Source organism: Cydia fagiglandana, chromosome 1 (assembly GCF_963556715.1).
Source record: "Cydia fagiglandana chromosome 1, ilCydFagi1.1, whole genome shotgun sequence".
Classification (NCBI taxonomy): domain Eukaryota; kingdom Metazoa; phylum Arthropoda; class Insecta; order Lepidoptera; family Tortricidae; genus Cydia; species Cydia fagiglandana.
In genome coordinates, this window is record NC_085932.1 from 31,239,899 (window position 1) to 31,267,109 (window position 27,211).

Sequence of the window (27,211 nt, forward strand, 5' to 3'; positions counted from 1 at the left end):
TATATTTCGTTTACAATGAATTCCAACTTTAGTTAACTAATTTGCGTGGATTTTATTTATTATTTTGTGCCTAACGCTTGATTTATTTATGTATGTTCCAGCTCAATGCTCATACAATGGCCAGATGATAGTAAGAGTAGTCCCTGGTACCGAGAAATACATTCCTTGCCCCGCTGTCGAAGTCTGTGGATGCTTCCAGACCCCAATAGGTAGTCTCTACCTCAGCTGCCGACGATGCCCCGGCTGTGGTAAGTATTATTAAAAACTATGTAAATTTATAAAACTCAGAAACTTATAAAACTATACTTACCTACACACACAAATTTATAACATTCTGGTCATTTGTGCCTATACCAAAGCATCGAAAACAACGCGTAATTTTTGTGTCCTTGTAGCCACCACTTTGATGAGTGAAATATAAATTTGGATATTGACTAGTGATTTTGTCCAAATTAGAGATCAGATTTCATGATATTCACTAAAATCACCTAAGTGATCACAGGTGAAACTTTGGACGAATATATATTTGATCCCCCAGGCGATCCTTAAAGACGCTATGCTTAGATCCCCTGGGTGATTTTAGTGGAATTTCTTGAATATCCGGTGATAATAATAGATATATTGGTCCACTAAAATCACCAGGGGATTGTGGTAGATATAGCGTACAATTAGATCAATTATTTGTCCAATATAACTGGATGATCCCCTCAGGTGGTCTTAGTGGATATCGTGAATTATTTCAGTTCCTCGTGATCCGAGACACGCTTCACTACCTACAATTTTGCCCATAAGTCCATTTTTACCAGGTGGGTTCATATCAAGTTCAGAATTCTCAAAAATACTGTAAAATCATATAGTTACTGAAATTTATAAGAATACGGGTATTAATTTTTTTCTGCTACTACAAGGCGTATTAAACAATATTTAGTTGTTTAAATACCAGGTTTAAAACAATTTTTAATACTTAATAACCAATTCTTACACATTCGACATACAAACCCAAAATACTACTAGTAACACTTGTACAGTCACCCCCGCAATAATATGATACACAACGAAGGCCAAAAAAATATCTGTCACGATCTTATTGTAGAGCTATTAGAGCATTTCACACATTTCTGCAGCCTTCGAAGAGTAACATGTTATTGCGGGTGGCTGTACCTAACCATTTGTGAACAGTGTTTGCAATAAAGTTAACGAATTGTCAAATACAAATGGACAAATATATAAAATAAACTGTATTGTCAGCGGCGCCATGGCGTACTTTAATTTAATCTATCTGACAACGTTTAGTTGTCACCTTGACTGAACATAATTAGGTCCTTACTTTTCGTAATTAATTTGTGAAATATATGTATATTTTTATGTAACTCTCTGACATACATGTTCTTTTCTTTACAGTACCACCTCGCCCAGGTATGTACGACAAATCTATCTACTTATAATTTTATTAGTGCGAACGAACTTTAAAAAGTATATGCCATAATAAATAAAAATAAGGGTATTCTTACACAAATTGACTTAGCCCCACAGTAAGCTCAATATGGCTTGTGTCGTGGGTACTAAGACAACGATAAATATAAAATGTATGAATTCATAATTACAAAGAAAACACCCATGACTCAGGAACAAAATTACACACACACACACACAAATAAATGCCCGTACCGGAATTCGAACCCAGGATCATAAGCTTCAGAAAATGAAAAAGAAATATGAAAGAGGTATTTAATCTTCAATTCATATAAAGTACATAATTAATAATGTACCTGCCTATAAATTTAAGACTAGAGATATTACATTCTATACAATATACGAGTATAAGTCGTTTTTAAAGCTTTGTAACAATTTTTTGACTGTTGATATCCCATTCAGCCTGCTATACCTATAAGACAGCTGATCTGATGATGAAAATTGGAAGTATAAATAGGAGCTACGTGATAAAACAATCTAACCTCGTTTTTGGGGTTTATCAGAATCAACTTGACGAGCATTAGATGTATGTTGAAACAAAATTCCAACCGATAAAAATGGTTATTTTTGTCAAAAATAATTAATTTTCCAATAGTTAATATCTAAAATAGAACGATTATATTGTTTACAGCACATCGTCCAATACCAGGTATGATTAAAGAACGAACGGATACGAAAAACTTGAAACAATTTAAATATTAATTTATTACATAACAACATGTGATTAAAAAGTATTATTTTATTTAGTCAATGATCAGCAGGTACAATGAATTTTAATTTGTTTCGAGGGTTTTATGTTTCAGTTAACCGGAGACGACGTCGTGAGGCAGAGGCTTGTTAATAATAATATAATTTTTTTCTCAGCTCCCATTCCGATCCCGGATGTAATACCGTTCCCGAGACCGATTCCAGGGCCCACACCGATTCCTACACCGATACCGAGACCGATCCCCATACCGTGGTGTAAGTATTCTTCAAAACTAGTCCAAATGAACGGTCGAGTTCACAAACATCTTTACATGCCAATGTTCCAAAAATATATTAAACTTACACGACTTTATTGTCAAATGCTGTATTGTCTTTAAGTCTAAGAGGCATGTAAATATATTTTCTGTAAAAGTGTTTGTAAACTCGACCGTACAATAAAAAGAACGACACAATTCATAGACGTTCCGAGGTTCTTAATCATGAGATCGCGCGGTGGCTGGCCTAAGCACTGCTATTTTATGCACAGCGAACTGATCGACTAAGTATAGTCAGCATCGATTCAAATAGATATGAAACCATAATAAACTTGTAAATTAAATTTCAATATACGTATTCTTCATTCCCCAGTACAAAAAAAAACATTTTATATTCACATACCTTTTTCGATTAGTTCCATAACTTACAAGAATTCAACAATAAAGAATAACAATAACAAGGCCACTTGCATAAAAACTCGTTTCAAAACTTTTCCGATTTGATTGTTCTTGCTTACATGATTATTCATATTTTTCAGGCCCACCACCAACCATCATCCCTGGCCCGCCACGACCATACCCAGTACCGGTCCCAGTTCCGAGCAAACCCGTCGTAATCCCGGTACCAGTCCCGGTCCCATCTCCGCCGAAGAAGATCTACGTCCCCGGCCCAGTAGTGAGGGTCCCGGTACCAGTGAGAGTACCCGTGCCAGTACCGCAGCCCTACCCAGTACCATCCCCGCCTAAGATCATCAGAGTCCCGTACCCGGTCCCAGGCCCAGTTGAAAAGATATACGTGAAAGTACCGGTCCCATCTCCGCCCATCAGAATACCGGTTCTCGTTCCTGGTCCGGAGAGGGATGTTCCGGTACCTGTACCGGTACCGTCACCGCCCGTCCGCGTTCCGTACCCGGTGAACAGATATATCACTGTTCCTGGCCCGAAAGTACTTGTACCTGTACCCGTTCCTGTGATCAGTAAGTATAATCCAGAAATTGTTGACTATGAGTACATACATTTTGAAATGCCCATCTTTAATTCGGTTTATTTTCAGGAAACAAAGTCTTCCCGGTACCCGTCGTCATATACGTAGGTATGGAATATTTGTATCTTTATACGCTATCGCAAGGGCATAAAACAAAGTCGTGTCATCTTTAATAAAAATCATCGGTACCGATCACGATTTTAGTCATGTATTAAATAAAATGAAACATATATCCCAATCACAATCCGTCTAGTATTGTACTAAAATGACAGTTGGATTGGGCAGATTGGGTAGTGGATTGGCCAACCAAACTACTCGTAAGTATCCTTTAGTATCTGAGGCATAAAACAGATATTATTCACTTGGTTCTCGTTTTGTCCTCAGTCGAATAGCAGAAGACTATTCGACCGAGAACAAAACGAGAATGAATTTCGCGAGATTTTTTCAAATATTTCGTAACTTAAAAAATATTGCAAATACATAAATAAAAAATAAAAGTATTATAATAGCTTCACAAACTACCTCTAAGTTAGTACGAACTGTGTACAAAGCTGGAGGTCCGTTTCGTTTGTGTATTCATCACGAATATTTGTTCCTGAGTTATGAATGTTTTCTGACTACTTAAGTATTCACTTATATAGGTATATTGTACATATATCGTCCACTAGTACCCATAATACAAACTTTATTAAGCATACCGTGAGAATAACTCGATTTGTGTAAGATTGACCCATAATATTTACACCTTCTAGCCGCCCACAGATCAAGACTTGCCAAGAAAAATGCATTTTTATTTTGTCAAAACAAAGATTCTAAGTATATATGAATGGTAGGCCTTTTATTAGGCATCTGGGTGGCTTGAAGTTGTTTTTTTATAACAACTTACACAGAGACGTAAAGGACAATGCCCGATTTTGTTTACAGCCCCCGAATGCAGGTCCCACGAACCGAACGTACCATTCCCGAAACCAGGCGACGCTTGCGTCATCCTCACTTGCCGCGTCAAATACAACTACATCTACATCGAGAGCTACAGAATCCCTGGCTGTGGAAGTAAGCCTGTCAAACTATACAGGACTTTAAATTCCTGATAAGATTTACTGTACAGTGGTTATTAACCTACTATTGAGCCCTAAATGACTCAAAAATATCAGACTCATCGTAATAATGACATTGTATATTTAATGATAGAAAATGTATGATAAATATTTTTTTTATTTTATATGCTATCTATAATATGTAGCGGATTCATTGAATTTATTCCAGTCCTTAGATGATAGCATTATTGTTCTAAAATATAATATGTTTCAGTTCCACTCCCACCCCCACCGCCGCCACCAACTCCAATATGGTTCCCCAGTGAGGCTACAGCTCAAGCTCAAGCCCAGGCCCAAGCTCAGGCTCAAGGTAGCTTTGTTTTACATCATACTTCATACCGCTTATCAAGGATTCTTTCTACGATATTTGCCACACCGTTACTGACTGTTTTTATTCAGCCTGGGCTATCAAAAAAGCTACCAACTTAGCTTGGTCTAACTCTAACAGCGCCGACGATTTATAGGTACGCTATTAATAAAAGCAACACTTTTAACCTCTTATCTGTGTAGGATAAAGATCCTAATCAAATTTTTACTAATCTTTTTGCATTTTTTTCGAGAACCATTTTTCCACTCTATACAGTAAGACCGAGGTTTGAACCCACGATTTTTGACCACCACACAATTTTAATCAACCATCCGTGGACTTTACACTTTTCCAATAATCCTGACAAATGGTAACTCGTTTTTCTATACATATTCAGGTGGCGGATGGGGAGGCGGCTCAGCTGAAGCTCAGGCTCAGGCCCAAGCTCAAGCTAACGGCTACGGAGGTGCGGCTGACGCTCAAGCCCAAGCCCAAGCTCAAGCTCTAGCTGCTGGGCTCGGAGGCGGTTCCGCTGAAGCTCAGGCACAGGCTCAGGCTCAGGCTCTCGCTCAAGGTCCGTAATATTAGCCCGTTAAAAATTCACACAAAATGTTGATCCTTAATATGATCACTAGTATGTGCATTTTAAGATTAAACACTTACATTTGGTATGAATTCTGTTTGGTACAAAAAATATCACTTGTGATAGCTGATAGAGCCATACAAATTGATCACAAGAAATTACCATCTGAATAGATAGACCTCACCTTGAGGTTAGGATTTTGCCGAGAGGAATGGCCAGATAAATTTACATATTTCGTCCGTAAAGATCCGAAGATCCGTTCATAAAGGATTTCTCATTTCCAGGTCTCGGAGGTGCCGGCGGTTCAGCTCAAGCTCAAGCTCAAGCTCAAGCGCTCGCTCAAGCCCTAGGCTTAGGTGGTGCTGGTGGTTCAGCTGACGCTCAAGCTCAGGCACAAGCCCTGGCTCAAGGTAGTACCAGTATTAATAAAAAATGGCTTAAGTTAGTATAAAATTTAATAAAGTTTTCCCAAATGACTAGACTAGAGGAAACCGCAAGATAAATTTACTTACTCGGTACATAAATGATTTCATTATTTCCAGGTCTCGGAGGTGCCGGAGGTTCAGCCCAAGCCCAAGCTCAAGCACTAGCTCAAGCCTTAGGTTTAGGTGGTGCTGGTGGCTCAGCTGACGCTCAAGCTCAGGCACAAGCTCTTGCTCAAGGTAGCACCAGTATTAGATCGTGTAGAATTCACACATTTGGTATTTGAAAATAGGCATTTTTATTTAATATTGTAACCCCAACTTTCATTTAATATTTTGGATTTTTTATATTATTTCCACTCAGAGTTAAACGGGGGGAATATTGGGGACCAATATTTAATATATTTTTTGATTGCCCATTTCAAGTAAGTATGGATATTTTAAGACTAGAAAAACCGCTACATAAATTTACATACTCAATTCATAAATGATTTCATAATTTACAGGTCTTGGAGGTGCCGGAGGTTCAGCTCAAGCCCAAGCTCAAGCGCTCGCTCAAGCCCTAGGCTTAGGTGGTGCTGGTGGTTCAGCTGACGCTCAAGCTCAGGCTCAAGCCCTTGCTCAAGGTAGTACCAGTATATTCCGTTTGGTATTTGAAAATGGGATTTTTTATTAAAGTTGCACCCCCTAACTTTTTTCGAGAACGATTTTTCCGCACTATACAGTACGATCGAGGATTCAACCCACGACATTTCGGATTTTGGAATTTTTATATTGTTACCACTCAGAGTAAAAAAAGGGAATATTTCATACATTTTTTGTTTGCGCGTTTTGTTACGTCCTTACGTCGTAAGCCATCGTAAGTCGTTGCTTAGTTACATTCATTTTAAGATGGACTACGTACATGGGATATAATTAGTCAGTTAAATCACGCCTACAAATAAACTACGTACTAAAAAAATACTATTAGTTGTTCTTCAAGGTTTACATACAAGGACTGGTTGTATGGATATAATTTTGAGTCTAGGCCTTTTCTCAAGAGAAAACCGCTAGATAAATTCACATATTCAGTTTATAAAGGTCTTCTGCTCCCAACTTTGTATGCATAAAACGATGATGATTGATAAAAACTATCAGGTATTTTCCCGGGGATCCAGCTATGTTCGTATCAAATTACAACGAAATCAGTTCAGCAGCTTAGCGTGAAGAGATAATTTCGAATTTATAACATGATTTTCATAATTCACAGGTCTCGGAGGTGCCGGAGGTTCAGCCCAAGCCCAAGCTCAAGCACTAGCTCAAGCCCTAGGTTTAGGTGGCGCCGGTGGTTCAGCTGAGGCTCAAGCTCAGGCTCAGGCTCTAGCTAACGGATTTGGAGGCGGCGACGCTCAAGCTCAGGTACATCTCCAAATTGAGACTAACTAGGTACACCCCTATGTTATATTATTATAATAATTTATTTTAAGATCATTATATAATATATATAGGCGTTTTTATGTCACAAAATTGACGGTCGATATCAAACCCCGCACATTTTGTCAGTCATACATAAAAGTAGAAGTAAAAAGAAAATGTCCTTATAATTGGGCTATATATTTTTCATGGCATTACATGATGTCACTGTAAATATTGTTTGGACTCGTGAAAGAGACCGTATGGCCATATTGCAGAATATTTATTGAATTTTGAATTTTAGGCTCAGGCTCAGGCTCAAGCTCAGGCAGCCGGACTAGGCGGATGGGGTGGAGCTGATGCTCAAGCCCAAGCCCAAGCTCAGGCTCAAGCTCAAGGCTTATTAGGAGGTTATGGAGGTGGCGCGTCGCAAGCTCAGGCGCAAGCCCAGGCCCAGGCTCAGGCCCAGGCTCAAGCGGCAGCGCTCGCGCAAGCTTTAGCTCAAGCCCAAGGTACCATTTTATTTCATGTATAGAAATTCCCCCGCTGATTAGAATTGATGAGAACCCCACACTCAGTTCTAGTTCTGTTTTCGTATGATAAATCCGCCTGTTGTTACCTCTATTGTCTTTGTTTATGTTACTGTACATTTATTGCTACGAGTATGTGAGGTGTGCAATAAAGAGTATTGTATTGTATAAATCCATTTGGGGTGCATCATTTATGATTGTGTCCACAAAATTATTGATGAGCCAAGTGTATGTCATGTTGAGTATCAAGGCAAACTTTAGGGCCTGAGTGTATAAGAAGCCCTAATCAGTACACCTTAAAATGTCCAATGATCTAAATGATAGTGATCTAAAAGGCACTTAAGTATTAATAAACAATACGTTAAGTTACGTAATATTTATATTTCTTCCATTTATAGAAATTACATAAGAAAATCACTGTATTTTTTTCCTTCTACGCATGATTAGCATGTGAGGTAATATTGAGTTAGTTTAAGGGCCGATACAGACGGACTGCAACCCGACTGCAATTCGTATGTGAACTGCACTCCAACTGCTCGCTAACTGCAACGTCGGCGTGTAGTTCCCATACAAGATGCAGTCGGGTTGCAGTCCGTCTGTACCGGCCCTAACCTTTTACTAAACCTTTTATTTTATCTTTTTTCAGGCAGTATCAGAGACGGAAACTAAGAGATAACTCAATGACAACTAAGGATCAACCTATCAACACACGACAACCAGCAAAGTAGTTAAGTTAAGCATTGTAAAAATAGACTAAGCACACCTCTTTTTAATAAAATCTAGTGGGATTCAATATCTGTTTCATTTATTTGATTTAATATTACATCGATAGTACAAGTCACACGGCCTTCCTAATATTTAGGTACTTATTATGAAAATTTTACTAATATAAATTGAAAATTTGTAAGTTGGATTCTTCACAAGCACGCACACAGTCTCACTTAAAGATAGGATATGAAACTAGCATTTACGTATAGGCAAACCTGAAAAAAAAAATCATATACGATCCTTTCCTTATCCCTGATTTCACTGTAAGGGGATGAATTGAGAGTTAAAAGCAAGGAAGAGCTAAGCAGGATGTTGAAGGGAAATTGGCAGTTCCAATTTCTGTAAAGACAAAGTCTCAGGCGAAGTCCAGTGATTTATCAAATTATCATAATATGATATATTATATTATGCATGTATTGATGACCCTTTGGAAACCCGTACACGTTCTTGAAGAACCTTAGCAAGGAGTACATTCCACGGCATCGGCGTTCACTAAAACGTGCGCTACCCTACTTAATCAATCAAATAATCGACATTTATAGCGAATCAGCAGCCTACATCGAATCAAATTATATGCCAGTGATTGTAAATTTAACCTAACATGACACGGCCGAATCGATTGCCACGGTGGTGTGGCCTTTAAATAGTGGTAGGTGGTAATGTTGAGCATTGAGTTCGTAGTGAGCTGAAGTAAAGATGGGTGAAGGAGTCCTCAGGAGTCTTGGACTCTTGGTCCTCCTCTGTGTGAGTCGGTCGACCCAGCAGTCACTAGATAAATCAGGTTAGTTTGTGATTTTCGTTAAGGTCTTGAAGGAGGTGTAGCTTCGTTTTCCACGCATTTGCGGAAAGTGCCCAGCAAAATTTACTATCTAAATAAAGTGTTATATAACCAAATTGGTCGCAGTTTAGCCCAAACCCCATTATTTTTTAAATCTATTACTTGTCTTCAACTATACTGGATAAGGTGTTTTTAATTATTATGTTTGATCATACTCTAAGGGGTGAATATGTACGATTGTACGTCATACTTAAGAATTGTTACTTTGGGGCCAACCCCGACACCGCGAAAAAGAATCTGCCGTCTCATACGTTTCGGCGAATGTCAATATGTCAATGTTTTCTATAAGAACAGCAGATTTATTTTGCGATTTCTGGTTTGGCCCCATGAAGAAGTTAAGGTTGATGTAGGTTGCTTTTGCATCTGTCCTGCAAACCCTGATATTTACTTTTTCAGCAAACGAGATGCTTGAAAAATTAAATTAGCAGTCTTAATTTTATTCCGGGTTCCGTACCCGAAGGATGACAATCTGAACCATATTACTAATTTGTCCATCTATCTTTCATTAAGCATTATATGTATATTTTCATAAGAAAAAAAAATCAGAAAATTAAAATTATCTCAGTGTGTTGAGGAAGTGTATAGCAATCATTCCTTAATGGTTTGTTATCGCAATGTTTCCGATTAATCATAGCTCATTAGTAGCTGACTAACATACCGTGCAATAACCAGCACAATCTTTTTTATTTCCTATTTGAGTTTATCCATAAATATTGCTTATAACTAATTTTGATTAGTGTTGGAATCTCGTAAACTTCCTAATTTTACCTACTAATGACAAACAAGAAACGTTAATTAAAATTGTTTTTTTTTTATTATGAATGGGCTTACTCATGGCCACAGACTAGCCGAGGCGAGGCGTGATTGTGCAATTCATTATATATTATTAATTTACTTTGTGAAAAAAATGGCAATCGTTATAAGAAGACGCCAACCCAAACTTACATCATGTTTGGAAATACTCACGTGACTTTCGTACCATCTGTCATCCCGATACATTTTCTCTTTTCGTTTGGCGTTTATCGATTATGATTGTAATCTTGACTAGGCCCCTTTTACTTGTTGTTGTCCATCTGACTAAGCCTAATTTGTTAAAACTGATTAATTTATGTTTCTAATTGTACTTAAATAATTATTGTAAAATTGAATCTAAATAACTATAACACGCCTAAATCAATATTGCAAGTAGCTAATAGTATCAATTTTAGGGCCTCCCCACATCTGGCGTCTTTCGAGCGTCGGCGTCTACAATTCTATGGCCGACGTCGACGCAACGTCGACGCAGCGTCGACGCAACTGCGCAGCGTCGTCATTTTTCATAGCGCTGGACCGACGCCGACAGACGCCGACGCTCGAAAGACGCCAGATGTGGGGGGGGCCTTAAATCTATTACTATTACATAGGTAAAATTGTTCGATACACTTGAATGCATTTTAGATAGAAAATAGTAACCAACAAATTGATTATATTAATACGTAATTTCACACATGTCGTATTTATTATATCAAATTGGCCACGCTTGGACCTCACGACCTTCTTATCGAGATCAAGATAAGCAAATACATATATACTTTGATAATTTCATGTGTTAATGTTTTTCAATTTTTATAGTAATACTACATACTCATATTGAACAAGTAGGTACCCGAGATGAATAATAAAATTGGGCTTATAACAAAAAAAATATTAACAGCTATATTTACATCAAAAAAAAATATGTAGAATTTGATAATATAACACTCGTTGCAAAAAATTTTTTCTTTAACAAACGTATTTTTTTTTCAGCTTCAGCTTCGGACGCAGCCAGAACTGGTCAAGTACTAGACGATAATGATAAGTCAGCCTCAGCCTCGGCATCAGCAAGCGCGATAGCACAAAGTAAAGTATCCCTCACATTCCGCGACACAAGTTTCTATACGGGCAAAATGATCAAAATTATATGCACATAGAGACTGACGAGTGATTGCAACAGTTCAATTCAGATTGGATAATGGAAAAAATAAATAGAATCTTACACAGATCGATCTAGCCCCAAATTAAGCAAGGTGGTACTATGGGTACAAGCTTTGCTTAGTTTGGTTTGTAGACGTAGACGGGTGACGAGATATATTCTTACATTTCTTACATATATCATATATAATTAAATATGGGTACTTATAGAATTCGAATACGAATTCGTCGCATTTGGCGTCGAGACACTTGGTTCGTGGGGCAGAGGCGCACATATGCTCATTAAGGCGCTTGGGAAAAGGTTGAGGGAGGCAACGGGTGACCCCCGCGCGGGCAGCTTTCTCGCGCAGAGAATTGCCATCGCAATCCAGCGCGGGAACGCTGCCTGCGTGTTGGGCACCCTCCCGAGGGCACCAAATTTTGATAGGTATTTTTAATTTTTAGTTTTAGTTATTTTAATTGTAGTTAGTTTTAGTTTTATATTCCTATTTATGTCTTATAGTAATTTATGTACGTATAGATAACATCTATAACTCAAAAACAAATTTAATATTCATGATGAACATAAAAAACAAATGCCGTAACCGGGCTTTGAACCCATCAGGACCTCCTGCTTTTTTGTCTTTGGTTGTAAAGTCCGTTCTGGGTATTGTTTTTGTAATTTCCGTTATTGACCGGATAAACAACTTCATTTTTGAACCAATACCTATTATTTACATAATTCATTGACATAAGGTAATTTTTCAGGTGTAGGACATTTCATTCCAACTAGCTACAGGCCGCCATACTACCCAACGACACCGAACTACCCACCGAGTAATCGTACGTATTTGTGAATGATCACTCTTGTTATTGTGTAACATTTTTATGGGACAACCTTACGCTAATCTACCTAGTCCCTCAGTAAGCTCAATAACACACACGTAAATGCATTTACCGGGATTTGAACAATCAGCTTCGTGCATATAATTCAGAACACAATAGAAGTTTTAAGGGCCCCACAGATTACCAGTTCGCCGGACGATATCAGCCTGTTAGTTAAATTAAACGCAATACGTGACAGTTCCGAAAAACTGACAGGCTGATATCGTCCGGCGAACTGGTAATCTGTGGGCCCCTTTTAGGTCATGAAGTTTGTGATCCCCTCTCCTAAATAACATACGAGTAGGTATGTCTCCATTCATAGTAATAAATAGTTATTATAGGTACCGGGTGCACACCCTAATCAAACATATCCAGTATAAATATATTTATAATTTGGCAAGCCATTTCCGTCAGTAGGAAAAGGCAGCAGATTTGAAAAGCGAAGGACTGACCTCCCATAGAAAATGTGGTTTCGCGCCTTGTTCTACTGACAAAGTGTATTTGCCAGAATATATTAATGGTAACTATGTATAAATTCCAGAATGCTACCACGCAGACCAAATCCTCCACGTCAGAGACCCGTACGGCGTGTGCCAGGTGTGCGTGTGCGTGCAGCGCTACGGGTACCTAGAGCCTGTGTGCGGCAGCTGCGCCGAGTGCGATACACCGTGGCCGACGCCGCCGCCGCCGCCGCCAACCACGCCGGCGCCGCCACCGCCGCCGCCGCCGCCGCCACCGCCACGTAAGAAAATTATTTTGTATTTTTTTTTCTGTCAAACGCCGAAGTTGAAGAACTAGCTGCTGAACCAAACATCATTGGTGTCATCATCAAAGGCTTCTGTGGCTCGGCCACCTTGAGCGAATGGAAGGTGATCTGGCGGTGAAAAGAGCGTTTGAGGGAAAACCGATAGTCAGTCGACCTAGATATCGATGGGCGGATGTGGTGGACGCTGATCTTCGCAAGCTTCGGGTTGAGAACAGGCGAGCAACGGCACAAAACCGGGATCAGTGGCGAGCAGTCGTGTTGGAGGCCAAGACACACTTTTGGTCGCTGCACCAGAGGAGTAAGTAGTAAGTTTTTTTTTTCACTAAAGAGACGCGGAAAGTGTAGTGATGAACAATTTTAAGCCAATATTATAACTGAAACTCTATTCAATTGCTTTCGCTTGTCTATGCTGTCGGGTAACTTTTAGTAATCGCCTCATAACGCGTGCGATTGTTCATCACTACACTTTCCGTTTGCTGCGATACTACGAAACAAAGCAATATTTTTTTTTGAGTTACAAACATGTCGAGGGCTGCGGATTGGCTGTCTGATGTATTATTTATTAGTCTATTTCGCGGCCGAGGTGTTAGAGGTCATCACACAAAAGTTAGGTGTAAAAGTTCAACAGCTCTTAAAGAACTGACACTGCAAGAAGAATCTTCTTTCTTACTTCTAACAACTCTATAAGGCCAATTTTATTTCACTTCAGCACTGCTGATGTAAAAGTAGAGTTTTGAAAGCATAATTTATATATTTTTTCAGCAAAATGCGACCCCATGCCTACCAACCAGTTCTTCCAGAACCCGTTAGATCCCTGCCAAATCTGCATTTGTAAGGTGGCCGAAGATATGTATGGTCGCCCCGAGGGTCCCGTCATCGAGTGTAATCAGAACCCAAATTGCCGTGAGTTTATTAATTTATTATTTACCTTTACGGTATATATAACGTATACTTCAGCTTTGAAATTACCTCTGACGTTTTAAAGACGTTTCGTGTCCCTGTGGCCACGGAGAAGACTAGCTAATGTTTACATCAACATCTATTGTTCGTTTTTTTTAGCATTAGAAAGAACTCCGTAGAAGCAAGCGTGCAGTTTTTATCAGGCTCGTTCATTGTTAATAATTATTGAATTATCTAATGTAGCATGGTCAATACATATAATTTACTTCAAATTGTTACCGCTAAAAGTGCCAGATTCAGAACCACAAGCGAACTTCTGCGAAGTTCTTTCTAATGCTAAAAAAAACGGACTATAGCTGCGATGCATCTACAATAGAAAGTATGCGAAGAAAAATTTATATGATATTTTTCTTTTTCAGTTATTCCCACGACGCCACGTAAGTATAAAATGAGCCCATAAATAAAAAAAAATATTCATTCGTAGTACAGTCGACGTCAAAGATAATGTTCACATTTTTCGCCTTATTACAAGGTTCAAAAGTGTAAACATATCTTTGACGTCGACTGTACATGCGCACTTGACATGAATAACTCATATATATGTATTTTCTAGCGTTGACTTTAAACCTAAAACGCAATAAAACTTGTCCATTTCAAGTTATGCTTATTCCGGTTATGCTAGTAAAAAGAAAGTACAGAACAAGATTTTTTTGACTCCTATGTTTACAAATATCCATTTTATGAGATATTAGTGTAGAAATCGATTCATACTTTTATCATTTTACAGCACCGCCAGGACCTCCTACACCATGTAAGTTAACCAAATAAAATGAAGTACTTAAACTGGCATTACGAAGAGTTAACTGTCAGCAAATTTAAGATAAGTATATTTTTATGCGAACACATGATTGCGAAGTTATGAAGACAAATATACAAGTAGCTTGTTGTCAGCGAAGCGTATAAAATGTATACGATCGAGGTAATATCATCAATATACCCGTTTACAACTAGCCTCTCCAAACGTCACTGATAATGTAATCGCATATTATTATTATAATTGCAATACCTATGTACATTCCATATCAATCTAGTTGGTATGGTCCATATCTACAGGGCAAGCCTTGCAATCTGATCCCAGTAAATACATTTATTTATATGAATAGCATCAAAGTCATTCTCTACATTTAATTTCGTTTAGTTGTACCACTGTATATATATTGTTTCTCTACATATTTATTTAACATTTCATGTAAGTCGTGCGTTCATTTCATATCTCGAAAAAATGCGAAAAAAAGATTTCCAAAATCGATGAAGCTCCTTATCATTATCAAGTTATCAAACACAGATGAGAAGTCAAATTTTTATTGCTTAGCATTGGGATTGGGGATTGGTGTGGTTAGGTTGTTCACTACGAGTATAAGATAGTCCAACTAAGCTTAATATTTTTTTACTTGCAATGTATGTGTGTACGATTGGTCGGGGCAAATCTTGATAAAACAACGCAACCTATGTGTTAGGGTTTGTTAGAATTGTCTCGATGATAACTAAATAGTTGCCTTTTAAAAGAAAATTACAGTCAGCGATATCAATTTGTATCAAAAATAAAATGTTTGAGTCAAAACTTTTTTACTCCTCAACTTTACTTCGTTTGGGACTAGGGGTACTGTAAGATCGTTCAGTATATGTTGTCTCCGCACAGTTCCTGTATGCCAGTACTACCCGAGAGACATCTGGTTCGCGCACCCGCAGTACGCGTGCTACAGATGCAAGTGCGAGGCGTCGTTCATCGGGGAGATCACCATAGACTGCTACCCTGAACCCTCGTGTGGTATGTACGGTTAAGGCCGAGAATTATATCCAATGTTTAAATCCGGATCAGTTATGGATCGGGTTTGCCAGCGTCAAAAGTGACATTTCTTCGACCAAAACCGTTACTTTTGACACTGGCAGATCAGACCTATAACTGATCCAGAACGAATTCCTGGCTCATTAAAATCAGAATATGTCTGTTAGAGACGCTGACCTTGTGGGTACATTTGTTACCTGAATGACATTAACCTCAAATGTTTTATTTAGAAATTACAACGACCTTGGCCCCACCTACAACTGTGGGTAAGTTTTCACAAGTCGCATTATATTTTAAAAGGTTTTATATAAATTGTTTATCTACCTTTGTCGATATTATGTATGTTCGGGTCAAATCTTACAAGCTAAATTGGACCCAAGTTCCATTATTCAATTGAGCTGAAACTTCAAATACATGCGTAAGTTAGGTGACAATGGAATATTATGTTACAATCGTGCTGATAAGTATGGCGATGGACACAGGAGATGGCTACAAGAACTCTGATATAAAACAACGTAATTGATAAAACGCCTAATTATTGAAAAAACAAAAGTACATACAGCGACAGAAGCGTGTGTAATAAAGGTTTGTTTTTACCTGATAATTTTTATGTTATTTTTACTCAGAATCACGAAACCTTTCTCTTCTCGAATTCGACATGAAAAACACTTTATTTAACTCGGGTGAAAAGCATCATTTCATTCCTTGGTTAACAAAGAGCTATTAGTAATAGTACTTACTATATAAAACTCGTAGCTCCCATTGCTACGGCCTATTGTGACGACAGGATAGTTACGGATCCCTACACTGAGCATGGCCCGATTTGCATTTGGTCGGTTTTTTTAAACTACAATTGTTTCATCTTACAGCCCCTGCAAATATCCATGTCGATCCGCTACCTGGACCATCACCACGTAAGTGTTACTACCACAGATCTACAAGGACGGTGCTTAAAGCCAAGGATACGCTAGGGGACAATCGTCCCACGACGTGTCGCCAGCGACGTCAGTGAAGTGGCGCGACGTTGCCGGACTTCGCTCGACGTGCCCGGCGTACCTTATGACACACACTGAACACGTGTCGCGCGATATCGCCAAACTGTCGAGCGAAGTCCGGCAACGTCGTGCCACTGCACCCAACTTCACTGGCGACACGTGTCGTGGGACAATTGTCCTCTAGTGTATCCCTGGCTTAAGCTTAGAGACGACACGATATCATTTGGTCGCACTTTTGATAATTGACAAGAAATCTTGTACATTGTACCTAGATATGTGGTAACAAAAAGTTAAACAACATAAATGACATTTAAATTAAGATAATTATGCTGTCATCATCATCATCGTTATCATGCTTCGTACATTTCTTCAACCAGAAACATCATTTTTGACTCTGAGATATCATAAATCCATAACTAATCCAAATCAAAATCTATACTCGTAAGCATAATTACAAATAGAATACACCTAAGGGTGACCGATGACATCCACCGATGACCACGATCCTCAGTCATGAGGGAGCAACCACAGAGCGAGAGAAGGGTGACCGACTAGGCTAGGAGGCCGTGATAAGTAATCTCACCCCCAATTTTCCCCAGACCCCTCATGCCGCCCCTACACCCCGGGGCAGGTGTTCCAGCACCCGTGGGACCCGTGCCTGGAGTGCATGTGCATCGAGGCCTCCGTGTCCGGCATCAACAACGTCCAAGTCAACTGCTACACTAAGGCGGAGTGCTGTGAGTACAAACAGTCATCATTCTTAACTGACCGTTGTTAGACCTTATGCCTTTTGTGATAAGGTCCACCGATGGTTAACAGTGTGGATGATGGTAATGTTAAAGGATTGTGAACCTTATTTTAGATACATAAGGTCCAACTAGTTAGTAGTATGGCTGTTAGTACGCTCCACACTGTTACCCCTAAAATTAGCAAAATAAAAAAAATGGTGCATTCTAGCTTCGGTTCCGCCTAATAGAGCAAACAATTATGTAATGCATAAGAACATGTGTCCAGTACATAAAATTTTACCACTTCATGAAATGCCATTTTAGAATTAAATTATTTCAAGATATTGTTAGAGTTTGACTTTGACTTTGTCAAAATCATGAAATGATCAAAAAGTACCATCAGCCGCAAAAGTGCATGGCGACTTTATCAATGAAGTCATTCAATTACTCCATGCATTTTCGCAGCCACTATACCTATCTGTTTGTTAATGGTTGTCTTCCATTTATCTTTTATAAGTTCTGAGTCTGTTATTTTACTTATTTACGTCTAATTTATTTTACAGGTATAATTCCTCCAGATGGTGGTAAATACTTATTTTACATTTTTAAGGGAAATAACAAAAAAATGGTTAGTTTATAGTTTACCAAAAAAATGGTTAAACGTACATAGGTACACAGATTTTATTATTTTATTTTATTTTTGTATTATCGTAATTATTTTATTGATTACCCCTATATTGCAATAGTTACCAGCTAATTAGGTTTATATGAAAAAGGAGTACAGTTTTATAGAGATAAGACTTCAGTCAGAAAATAAGACTTTATAGCCCTCAATTTTAGGGTAAATCATATGGGATAAATATCTATAGCACCGTGACCATAATTGCTATGTACAACTATGACACACATAGGTTTTGAGTAGATTGTACTGTAAAGATTCGAACCTTTTTATTTAGGTACTTTTACACCGGGCCTACCGCAGCAACCGGGCACTTACATCCCAACACCACAGTCACGTAAGTATTTTAAATTACCTAATAATAGTTATTTGTTTTACAAGGGGGCAAAGTTGTTGTTTAACCGCTCGTGCTAACCAAACCACATTCAAATGAATGTTATCATCCAAAATCATCATTTAAAAGTCAATTCTACCAGCAAACATAAGAAAACAACTCAAAATTTGCATTTGATTACTTTGCCTCACATGTGAATAAAATGCAACTTTGCTATCAGTTTTTGAAGTGCAAAGTAAGCCTTTCCGAGCTGGTGTGGTGAAAATAAATATTTTAGGTCCATCTTACACATTTACACATATCAAACTTATTTAAAACTAAAAATATAAACATGGCATTACATTTCGCGCCAATGGATTAAATGAATAGGGGGCTTCCATGCTGCCCTATAGTTCTTCCGCGCTTCTTTTATCCATGTCATAGTTTTCAGTTATCTTTTCACCTGACTTTTACTTTAGTATATTATAATTAGCTCCTGTCCTTGAATTCTTCAGCATACTTAAAAGAAAAAAAGCGCGCAAAAATATCTGACACAATTTTATTTGTAAAGGCACTATAGACCGTGTAGCATATATTGAAACGGGTCACTCACATTAATTTAGATTGAAACGTAAGTGACTCGTTTTGAATACGTGTGAGTATTACGGAAGTTATGTCTATAAACGAAGATGATCCCGAAATTAGTTGAACACAGTGTCAAACAGTTTTGTAAATATTGAAACGAAAGTAAAGCGGAAAGCCTTTTATATCTGCACCTTAATGACAGGGCATACGTGTGTCAATCTGTCCCTCGATCATAAACCTTAACTTTTTAACGTAAACGTTAACTGTTTTATACCGTTTGTACGTTTAAAACAGCGATGAACATCAACACAATTACGAGTACTGTCACTTGCAACAATATATTTACCTACTCTTCGAAGCCCGCAAAAATATGTGACACGCTCTTATGGCTCTATAGATAAGATCGGGTACCTCGGGTAATTAATTGTCACCTTCGCCCTCTCGTGTATTTTATCAGCATGAAAAGCTCAGAATCTCGGAATCTCTTGACACATATCGCGGTTCAACCATTGAGATGTTTTCTAAGAAAGTTTGTTTTTACTCTTCAAGAATTACTTACATTACTACATACTTCTAATTTTAGTGTAGTATAAAAAAACATACATTAGATCCTTCAATTTTTTTAAAGAAAATATTAATCAATGGTATAGTAAACGGAAGACGCTTGATGCGGATCGCTTCCAACCGGTACGAGTGGAGGTCCAAGGGGGATGCCTATGTTCAGCAGTGGACGTCTTATGGCTGAGATGATGATGATGATGATGATAGTAAAACTGGTATTCAATACTAGGCTATTTTGCTTGCGCCAAGCCGAAGCTACTAGAATTTCCCACTTTGTACTTTAAAAATCTGGCGTAGACATTCACTATCTTTGCTTAAAGAAAACTTTTAAATCCTACGTTTAATATAACTTCATATACCTTACAATACAAAAACACTTCGTATCTCCAAGGCACAATAACAAAGGCAATACAAATAGCGGAAGCAGTTATAAAGTTGACCCAAAATTTTTTTATTAAGCTATGAGCTTCATCACATATGTTTCTTGAGTAATTCTAAGCATTTCAAGCCTGGGAGGCAATAAGAAATGTGTGTTTACTCGGATTTGTAATGGATTCAAACTTTCAACCCCTTTTTAACCCTGTTAGGGGATGAATTTTACAAAACGCTGAAATTACTTTTCCTGTCTTTTAATAATATCCCCAAATACAAAGATTCAAGTCCCGCGTTCGAAATTTTTTTTGATATCCATACAAACTTTCAACCCCTTTTTCACCACCTTAGGGGATGTATTTCAAAAACGCTGAAATTAGTTTTCTTGTATTTTAATAATATATCGTTTTACGAAGTTTCAAATTCCTAGCTTAAAATAAAACTTGAACCCCATACAAACTTTCATCCCCTTTTTAACAACCTTAGGGGTTGAATTTCTCAAAATCGCTTCTTATCTCTTGTACACTTTATAAATGTAATCTAGTGTGCAAATTTCAACTTTCTATCTTTTGTAGTTTCGGCTCCACGTAGCAAAAATCTCCAACCAAATTTTTCACCTTTTTACGTTTTTCTTGTAAAATTACTATGAAACTGAAAAAAACAAATATCAGCAATGAATTCTACGTCTTTGGTTTATACGAAAATGATACCAAACTTGCCCTAGTACCCACCAGGATCAGAATAGATTTTTTTTAAAGATGACGGGTGGCGGCCTTCTTTGTATCCCACCCTCCCCCCCACCCCAGGCTAGAAATGCTTAGAATTACTCAAATATCAGATGTGATGAAGCTCATAGCTTAATAAAAAAATTTTGGGTCATGTATGGCAGCGTTACATAACTGATTCCAGTAAAATGTTTAAAGGTATCGTTCTAGAAATCAAGTTTTTATTAGTCCCATCCCAAACGCAATAAGGGTATTTGCGGGGAGCGATCAATCGCCAACGACCGGGCATGATTGACCACCGGGCAAAGTGTACTTTCCACCCATTTATCGGGTTTGCCCCCCTGGCTATATTGATAGGTGTTTTATTGTACTTTTGTTCGGTTGGAGACCGGTTTAAATGTGACTTGTCTTTTGGGATGTGGCGATGTATCAAATGTTGATGTTCAATGTGCATTTAGCAAAAAGAGCATTCGTTTGTTCAATGTGCATTTAGCAAAAAGAGCATTCGTTTTTTTCCTTATTCTCGCACAATAAAGCAAATCATTAATGGATTTTCAATAGCTGTTACAGCTGTTATGCGTGATGGAACAGTAAGTAACTGTTTTTTTTTTTACTTTTTATTTGCAGCTTACAACAATGGCAACTATTATCCAGGAAATACGGGACCAGGTAAACAATAATCTAAATTTGAGATGAAACTTCGTTCTTACCTATCTAACCAATAGCGTGAAAATGAATATTACGTATTAAATAGTATACCAGTTACTATTTTCATGCATTGACGTTTGTAAATGAAAAAACAGTTGTATAAATAAAATAAAACTCTAGTTTGATATTTACCAGTTATACTTCGATGATTAAAACACGGAAATCTGCATTGTATATTTTTTATATCAGCGAAGAAATTCAAAGATAAGGTCAAAATTCGCATTGAGATATATCGAGGACTTTATCCAAAACCCTGTCTTGATCATGAATGATGATAATGAAACAATTAAATTAGATATTAAACTAATAACGTTGTTACTTCCTATTGAAGTTCGTGAGAGGTACCGAGTTATGACATTAATAAAAGTGTTACTAATTTAAAATTTCAGGACAAATAGGATCTGCGATAGCGAACGCCAACGCTTTCTCCGAAATCATAGGAAACGGACAAGGCACCGCCAACTCTATGGCCCAAGCGGACGCAGCCGCCCAAGCTGCAGCGCAAGCCCAAGCCCAAGCCGCCGCTCAAGCCGCTCAGAACAACTTCAACCAATATCGTCCAGGCCAAGATGCTGGATCTCAAGCTCAGGCCATAGCACAGGCTCAGGCCGCTGCACAAGCCGCTCAGAATAGCCTCAACCAATATTACCCAGGCCAAGATGCTGCATCTCAGGCCGCAGCACAAGCTCAGGCCATAGCACAGGCTCAGGCCGCTGCACAAGCCGCTCAGAACAACCTTAACCAATATTACCCAGGCCGAGATGCTGGATCTCAGGCCGCAGCACAAGCTCAGGCCATAGCACAGGCTCAGGCCGCCGCAGAAGCTCAGGCCATAGCACAGGCTCAGGCCGCCGCAGAAGCCGCTCAAAATAACTACAACCAGTTCCAACCCTACCCAGGCCAAGATACTGGATCTCAAGTCCAGGCACAAGCCCTAGCTGAAGCCTTAGCCGAAGCTCAGGCAAACTCTAACCGCGCTTATCCAGGCTCTTATCCCGGAAACTGGAATCAGGGAGGATTCCAACAAGAAACTTATCCAAAGAAATTGATCATTCAGCAGCCGGGCTCGTATTACCAACCAAGTGGTAACCAAGGATTCCCTGGTGGAAACCAAGTCTTCCCCGGTGGAAACCAAGTCTTCCCCGGTGGAAACCAAGTCTTCCCCGGTGGAAACCAAGTCTTTCCCGGTGGAAACCAAGGCTTCCCTGGAGGTAACCAAATCTTCCCCGGTGGAAACCAAGGCTACCCAGGATCTGGGCTTGTCAATTTCGGAAGCGGAGCTTCCCAGGCCCAAGCCACTAGCAATGCCCAGTCAGGGTATGGAACAGCGCAAGCTCAATCTGACGCTATTGCTCAGGGAGACTCTCAAGCGATAGCGGATGCTATGGCTCAAAGCAATGCAGGATACTCAAATGGATTATATGGAAGGCCAGACTCGTTGGCTCAAGCTCAGGGAAGCGCACTATCTAACCTCTATCAGACAGGTTACAATAATCCACCATATGGATACGGTGGATCTGATGCTTCAGCCCAAGCTCAAGCCGAAGCTGATGTAGGATCAGCACAAGCTATGGCAAATGCATTAGCTCGGCAGTTAGCTTCGCAGGCTCAGGCTGACGCTTCAGCTAATGCTAATGTAATGTCTCAGCCGGCGCTGTATCAATCCCCTTCGTCATATTTCTACCCTGGTGGAGCCCAACCGGTGAGGACCAACGCAGCGGCCCAAGCTGACGCACAGGCGGTAGCCAATGCCATGGCTAATGGAGGTAAAGTTAACTCATAGGTACTTTATTCATGAAAATTAACAATCTTCTGGTAAATATTGACTAGCAGGCACAAATATCAAAATGTCAGGGGCTAAAATCTATCAACAGCTTGTTAAATTTGACAGATGTTTATATATAACGCCAATAATATTTAGATATACATAATTAACTTCTCATACTACCTGTAATTATTATTTTAGCAACTAAATTCGATTTTGCTTCCAAATTTTTACTTAACCGAACGCTAATATTCATTAATTTCCACTAGTTTTGAAACTGTTACAGATTTGAGCTTTTCAAAGTGACATTTCTAGACCAAAAACGTCACTGTAGATACCTGACAGATGAAATCAATAACAGCTTTAAAATAAGAAGTTTTAGAATTGGGCTCTAAGAAACTTGATTTTTTTTAAATTAAAATCTTTCCTTTATCCAAAATCTCAAATGGTTTAACTCAACTTAAGTACTTACTCTTTTTTTCCTATATCCATGTCGGTAAGAAAATAAATTAATTTCACAGACGCGTCCGCCCAGGCCCAGGCATCAGCGGCGTCCGCCATAAAAACAGGTGTGTATATCACAAAGGAATTCTACGCCGAAAAAACCCTCCACACACTCAAAGGGAAGTATCCCAAACAATGCCCCATGCGTTATCCAATACAAAACATTGTTTGCCAAAGAAATTTTTGGCGAGCTCCGGGCATAATTCTTAACAAGCGTATACCGGTAATCCCTTGGCATGCCCTGACAACTTTTGGGACATAAATTAAAAATATATTACAAGACCAGATGGTGTACGGTTCTCATGCAAATTCTATTTAATCAAACTTCCCTTGAATCCGTCGGGGCTTATGAGTATTAGAATTTTTCAGACGAGTCAGTCGGTGGAATAATTTTAAAGTCACTAGTTTAAGTTCAGTAAGAAAGGGATTTGAAATGATGACTAAGAAATACTTTAATCCTTTTGTAAAATTGAACTCATCGTTTTGAACGTGCTTATTGTATAAAGTAATTAATATTCTCGTAAGAGACACATTGTTGTTCCATTTTTCGAAGCAAAAATTAATATAAATGACGCATTCTACTATTTCAGGTGATTCAGATTCACAGGAGTAGAAAATAATTACTGTAGTAAGTAAAAAAATACAAACCTATTTAATATTTTTCATTAAAAAAATGTTTATCCGTGTCAATGTTCACTACATAAAATCATGTTCATTCATAAATATATTATAACATTTACTGGTGTATTTAATAACGGGTCACTCACGTTTGTCACTCACCCCCCACGCAAAATGCATTTAGGGTGAGAGTTAAAAAGCATGTGCCGTCTCCGACTGTTTGTGTGTTTGTCCAATGTCCATGCAAACGAATGTTTCCTAATATCGGCAAAAAGGATCGACGGAGTTAGTTGCGGTTTTCTGTAGAAGACTAATGATACACCAGAGATAATCTTGGATAGGATTTAATTCAACATTATGGCGCTGCTTAAATCTTGCGGGGATTTTAAATTTTATATTAATAGTGATTAAGCCTGCTACAGTTCCCCATTGTAAAACGAACGTGTCGAACATGTTTCGACTTATAAACGTGAGTGACCCGTTTTAATACATTGGACATGTTTGAGTCTCACATGAATTGTACGTTTTCAGGTACAACTAGCTCACGACTCAAGCGACTCAGCCATGAAGACGGACTCGAATGTAATGTAGTCTAAAAGTGTGAAGCAAACCGAACGAAGCACTTTTATTTATTTCGTATTTGCAATTATATGTTCGGGGCAATACAGTGTGTGTTTTATTTTACCTGTATTTTTATATTAATTTACTATATTTATCATTTATTTCTTTTGACGATCATAATTTATGTAGTCTTGTAAATTGACATACTTTAACATTTTATAATGTTGTGCTATTATGAAAATAATCTAATGTAATCTTATTCTAATTTCGGACCCAGGGTCCTGTTCGAAGAATACTTCTTTAGGTGCCTGTATTATACTTAATAACTATTTTCAAAGGAATTTTGTTAAGGATGGTCGCTTACTTAGAATAGCTGCAAGCGCCTAGCACCTGCCTAGAAATTAATGAAGTACCTGGAACAAAAATAAATAGTACGTTAGTAAAATATAACCAACAAGACTATATTTCGCACTGCACACTTAGTATGAGGCCAACCATAGAATGCAAAAAGTTACTGCTACATTTTGTCGAGTCTTATGTCGATGTTTTCTAGGATATAGTTCTTTTGTGCGATTACTGGGTTGTTGTAGTTGTAGGTAGAAATTTTGTAATTAAGTACATAGTTAGATATATATTAATCTCTGAGAGTACATATGGTAGGTATAAAAAAGTCAAGCTGTAGTTAACAAAAAAAATGTGCACACTTTTACTATTTATACGTAACAATTAATGACACGACACAAACATCCTTCCTCCCCGTTGACTGCATGATCAGCATCTCAAAGCGTTTCATCAAGGCAACGGGACTGTGCTGTAACAAGCCTGATTGTTCGGCGTCCGGTTATTAGAGAGCAATAAGCCGAACGTGAATACTACAGGTCATAGGAAAACGAGGGCACAGCGCAATCAAATCATACTGTTTCAAACTTAAACTTAATAAACTTTTCTCTCTGCACATATTGTATGTCTTTGGCCCTATGGTTGACTGGTATAGAATGTAATTTGGCATTAAGTCCGCCGTTTGTACATTGTTGTATAAAAACATAATAAAGAAAAGGCAAATGAGGATATGAGACAAGCTTTCTCTAAAATAGGTACAACAAACGCAAAATGTATTCTTCCCTTATTGCCTAGACATAAGTGTTTAGATAGTTTTGGCACTTTATCCATATGAAACTTTGACTGTACGCAATACTCGTACAATTCACAACCTCTAACGCGTATTCAGACAACTAAAATTAATATTGTATTTTGTCTTATAGGTACATAATAAAGTTACTGGAGTCAGTTATGTAACGCTGCCATACATGACCCAAAAAATTTTTATTAAGCTATGAGCTTCATCACATCTGATATTTGAGTAATTCTAAGCATTTCTAGCCTGAAGTGGGGGGAGGGTGGGGTACAAAGACGGCCGCCATCCGTCATCTTTAAAAAAAATCTACTCTGATCCTGGTGGGTACTAGGGCAAGTTTGGTATCATTTTCGTATAAACCAAAGACGTAGAATTCATTGCTGATATTTGTTTTTTCAATTTCATAGTAATTTTACAAGAAAAACGTAAAAAGGTGAAAAATTTGGTTGGAGATTTTTGCTACGCGGAGCCGAAACTACAAAAGATAGAAAGTTGAAATTTGCACACTAGATTACATTTATAAAGTGTACAAGAGATAAGAAGCGATTTTGAGAAATTCAACCCCTAAGGGGGTTAAAAAGGGGATGAAAGTTTGTATGGGGTTCAAGTTTTATTTTAAGCTAGGAATTTGAAACTTCGTAAAACGATATATTATTAAAATACAAGAAAACTAATTTCAGCGTTTTTGAAAATTCATCCCCTAAGGTGGTGAAAAAAGAGTTGAAAGTTTGTATGGATATCAAAAAAATTTTCGAACGCGGGACTTGAATCTTTGTATTTGGGGATATTATTAAAAGACAGGAAAAGTAATTTCAGCGTTTTGTAAAATTCATCCCCTAACAGGGTTAAAAAGGGGTTGAAAGTTTGAATCCATTACAAATCCGAGTAGACACACATTTCTTATTGCCTCCCAGGCTTGAAATGCTTAGAATTACTCAAGGAACATATGTGATGAAGCTCATAGCTTAATAAAAATTTTTTGGGTCAACTTTATAACTGCTTCCGCTAAGTGGGTCACTCACGCATTTAAGTCGAAAATTGCTTGGCATGTTGTGAATGACCCGTTTTTTTAATTGTTATCTTTTTTGATAAAAAATGTCCCCTATAAGGGTTGTGCACAAATCACGCGAGATATTATCGGCTACTTTTTGACCCCCCCTGCCCCTTGGTGATATTTGGTGAGGTTTTTGGCGACGTGTATTTTTTTTCATTCGAACTTATTTATATAGTAAAGCTTATTTTCCTACTTTCGTTATAAGTGAGATGATATATTTATTAT

General features: G+C 38.2%; 2 protein-coding genes across 16 annotated transcripts in view; one reads left to right on the top strand and one right to left on the bottom strand.

Annotated features, from left to right (window-relative positions):
• Nucleotides 1-24,885, top strand: part of LOC134669598 (proline-rich protein 36-like) — a 29,458-nt gene extending 4,573 nt beyond the window's left edge. For 2 of the 15 annotated variants that reach the window (XM_063527280.1, XM_063527251.1), the window contains 18 exons: nt 102-248; nt 744-806; nt 1,402-1,416; nt 2,105-2,122; nt 2,338-2,436; nt 2,975-3,412; nt 3,490-3,528; nt 4,345-4,473; nt 4,732-4,827; nt 5,222-5,398; nt 5,692-5,817; nt 5,950-6,069; nt 6,336-6,455; nt 7,079-7,227; nt 21,939-23,115; nt 23,636-23,683; nt 24,209-24,246; nt 24,768-24,885. In XM_063527280.1, coding sequence (XP_063383350.1) covers nt 102-248; nt 744-806; nt 1,402-1,416; nt 2,105-2,122; nt 2,338-2,436; nt 2,975-3,412; nt 3,490-3,528; nt 4,345-4,473; nt 4,732-4,827; nt 5,222-5,398; nt 5,692-5,817; nt 5,950-6,069; nt 6,336-6,455; nt 7,079-7,227; nt 21,939-23,115; nt 23,636-23,683; nt 24,209-24,231 — 2,984 coding nt within the window. In that variant the 3' untranslated portion in view covers nt 24,232-24,246; nt 24,768-24,885. Of the gene's footprint in view, nt 1-101; nt 249-743; nt 822-1,401; nt 1,417-2,104; nt 2,123-2,337; nt 2,437-2,974; nt 3,413-3,489; nt 3,529-4,344; nt 4,474-4,731; nt 4,828-5,221; nt 5,399-5,691; nt 5,818-5,949; nt 6,070-6,335; nt 6,456-7,078; nt 7,228-21,938; nt 23,116-23,635; nt 23,684-24,208; nt 24,247-24,767 lie in introns of all 15 variants that reach the window. The other 13 variants (XM_063527273.1, XM_063527322.1, XM_063527329.1 and 10 more) reach the window with 13 other exon arrangements.
• LOC134669766 (dystrophin-like) overlaps nt 1-27,211 on the bottom strand; it is a 428,308-nt gene that overhangs the window by 303,739 nt on the left and 97,358 nt on the right. The window lies entirely within an intron of this gene.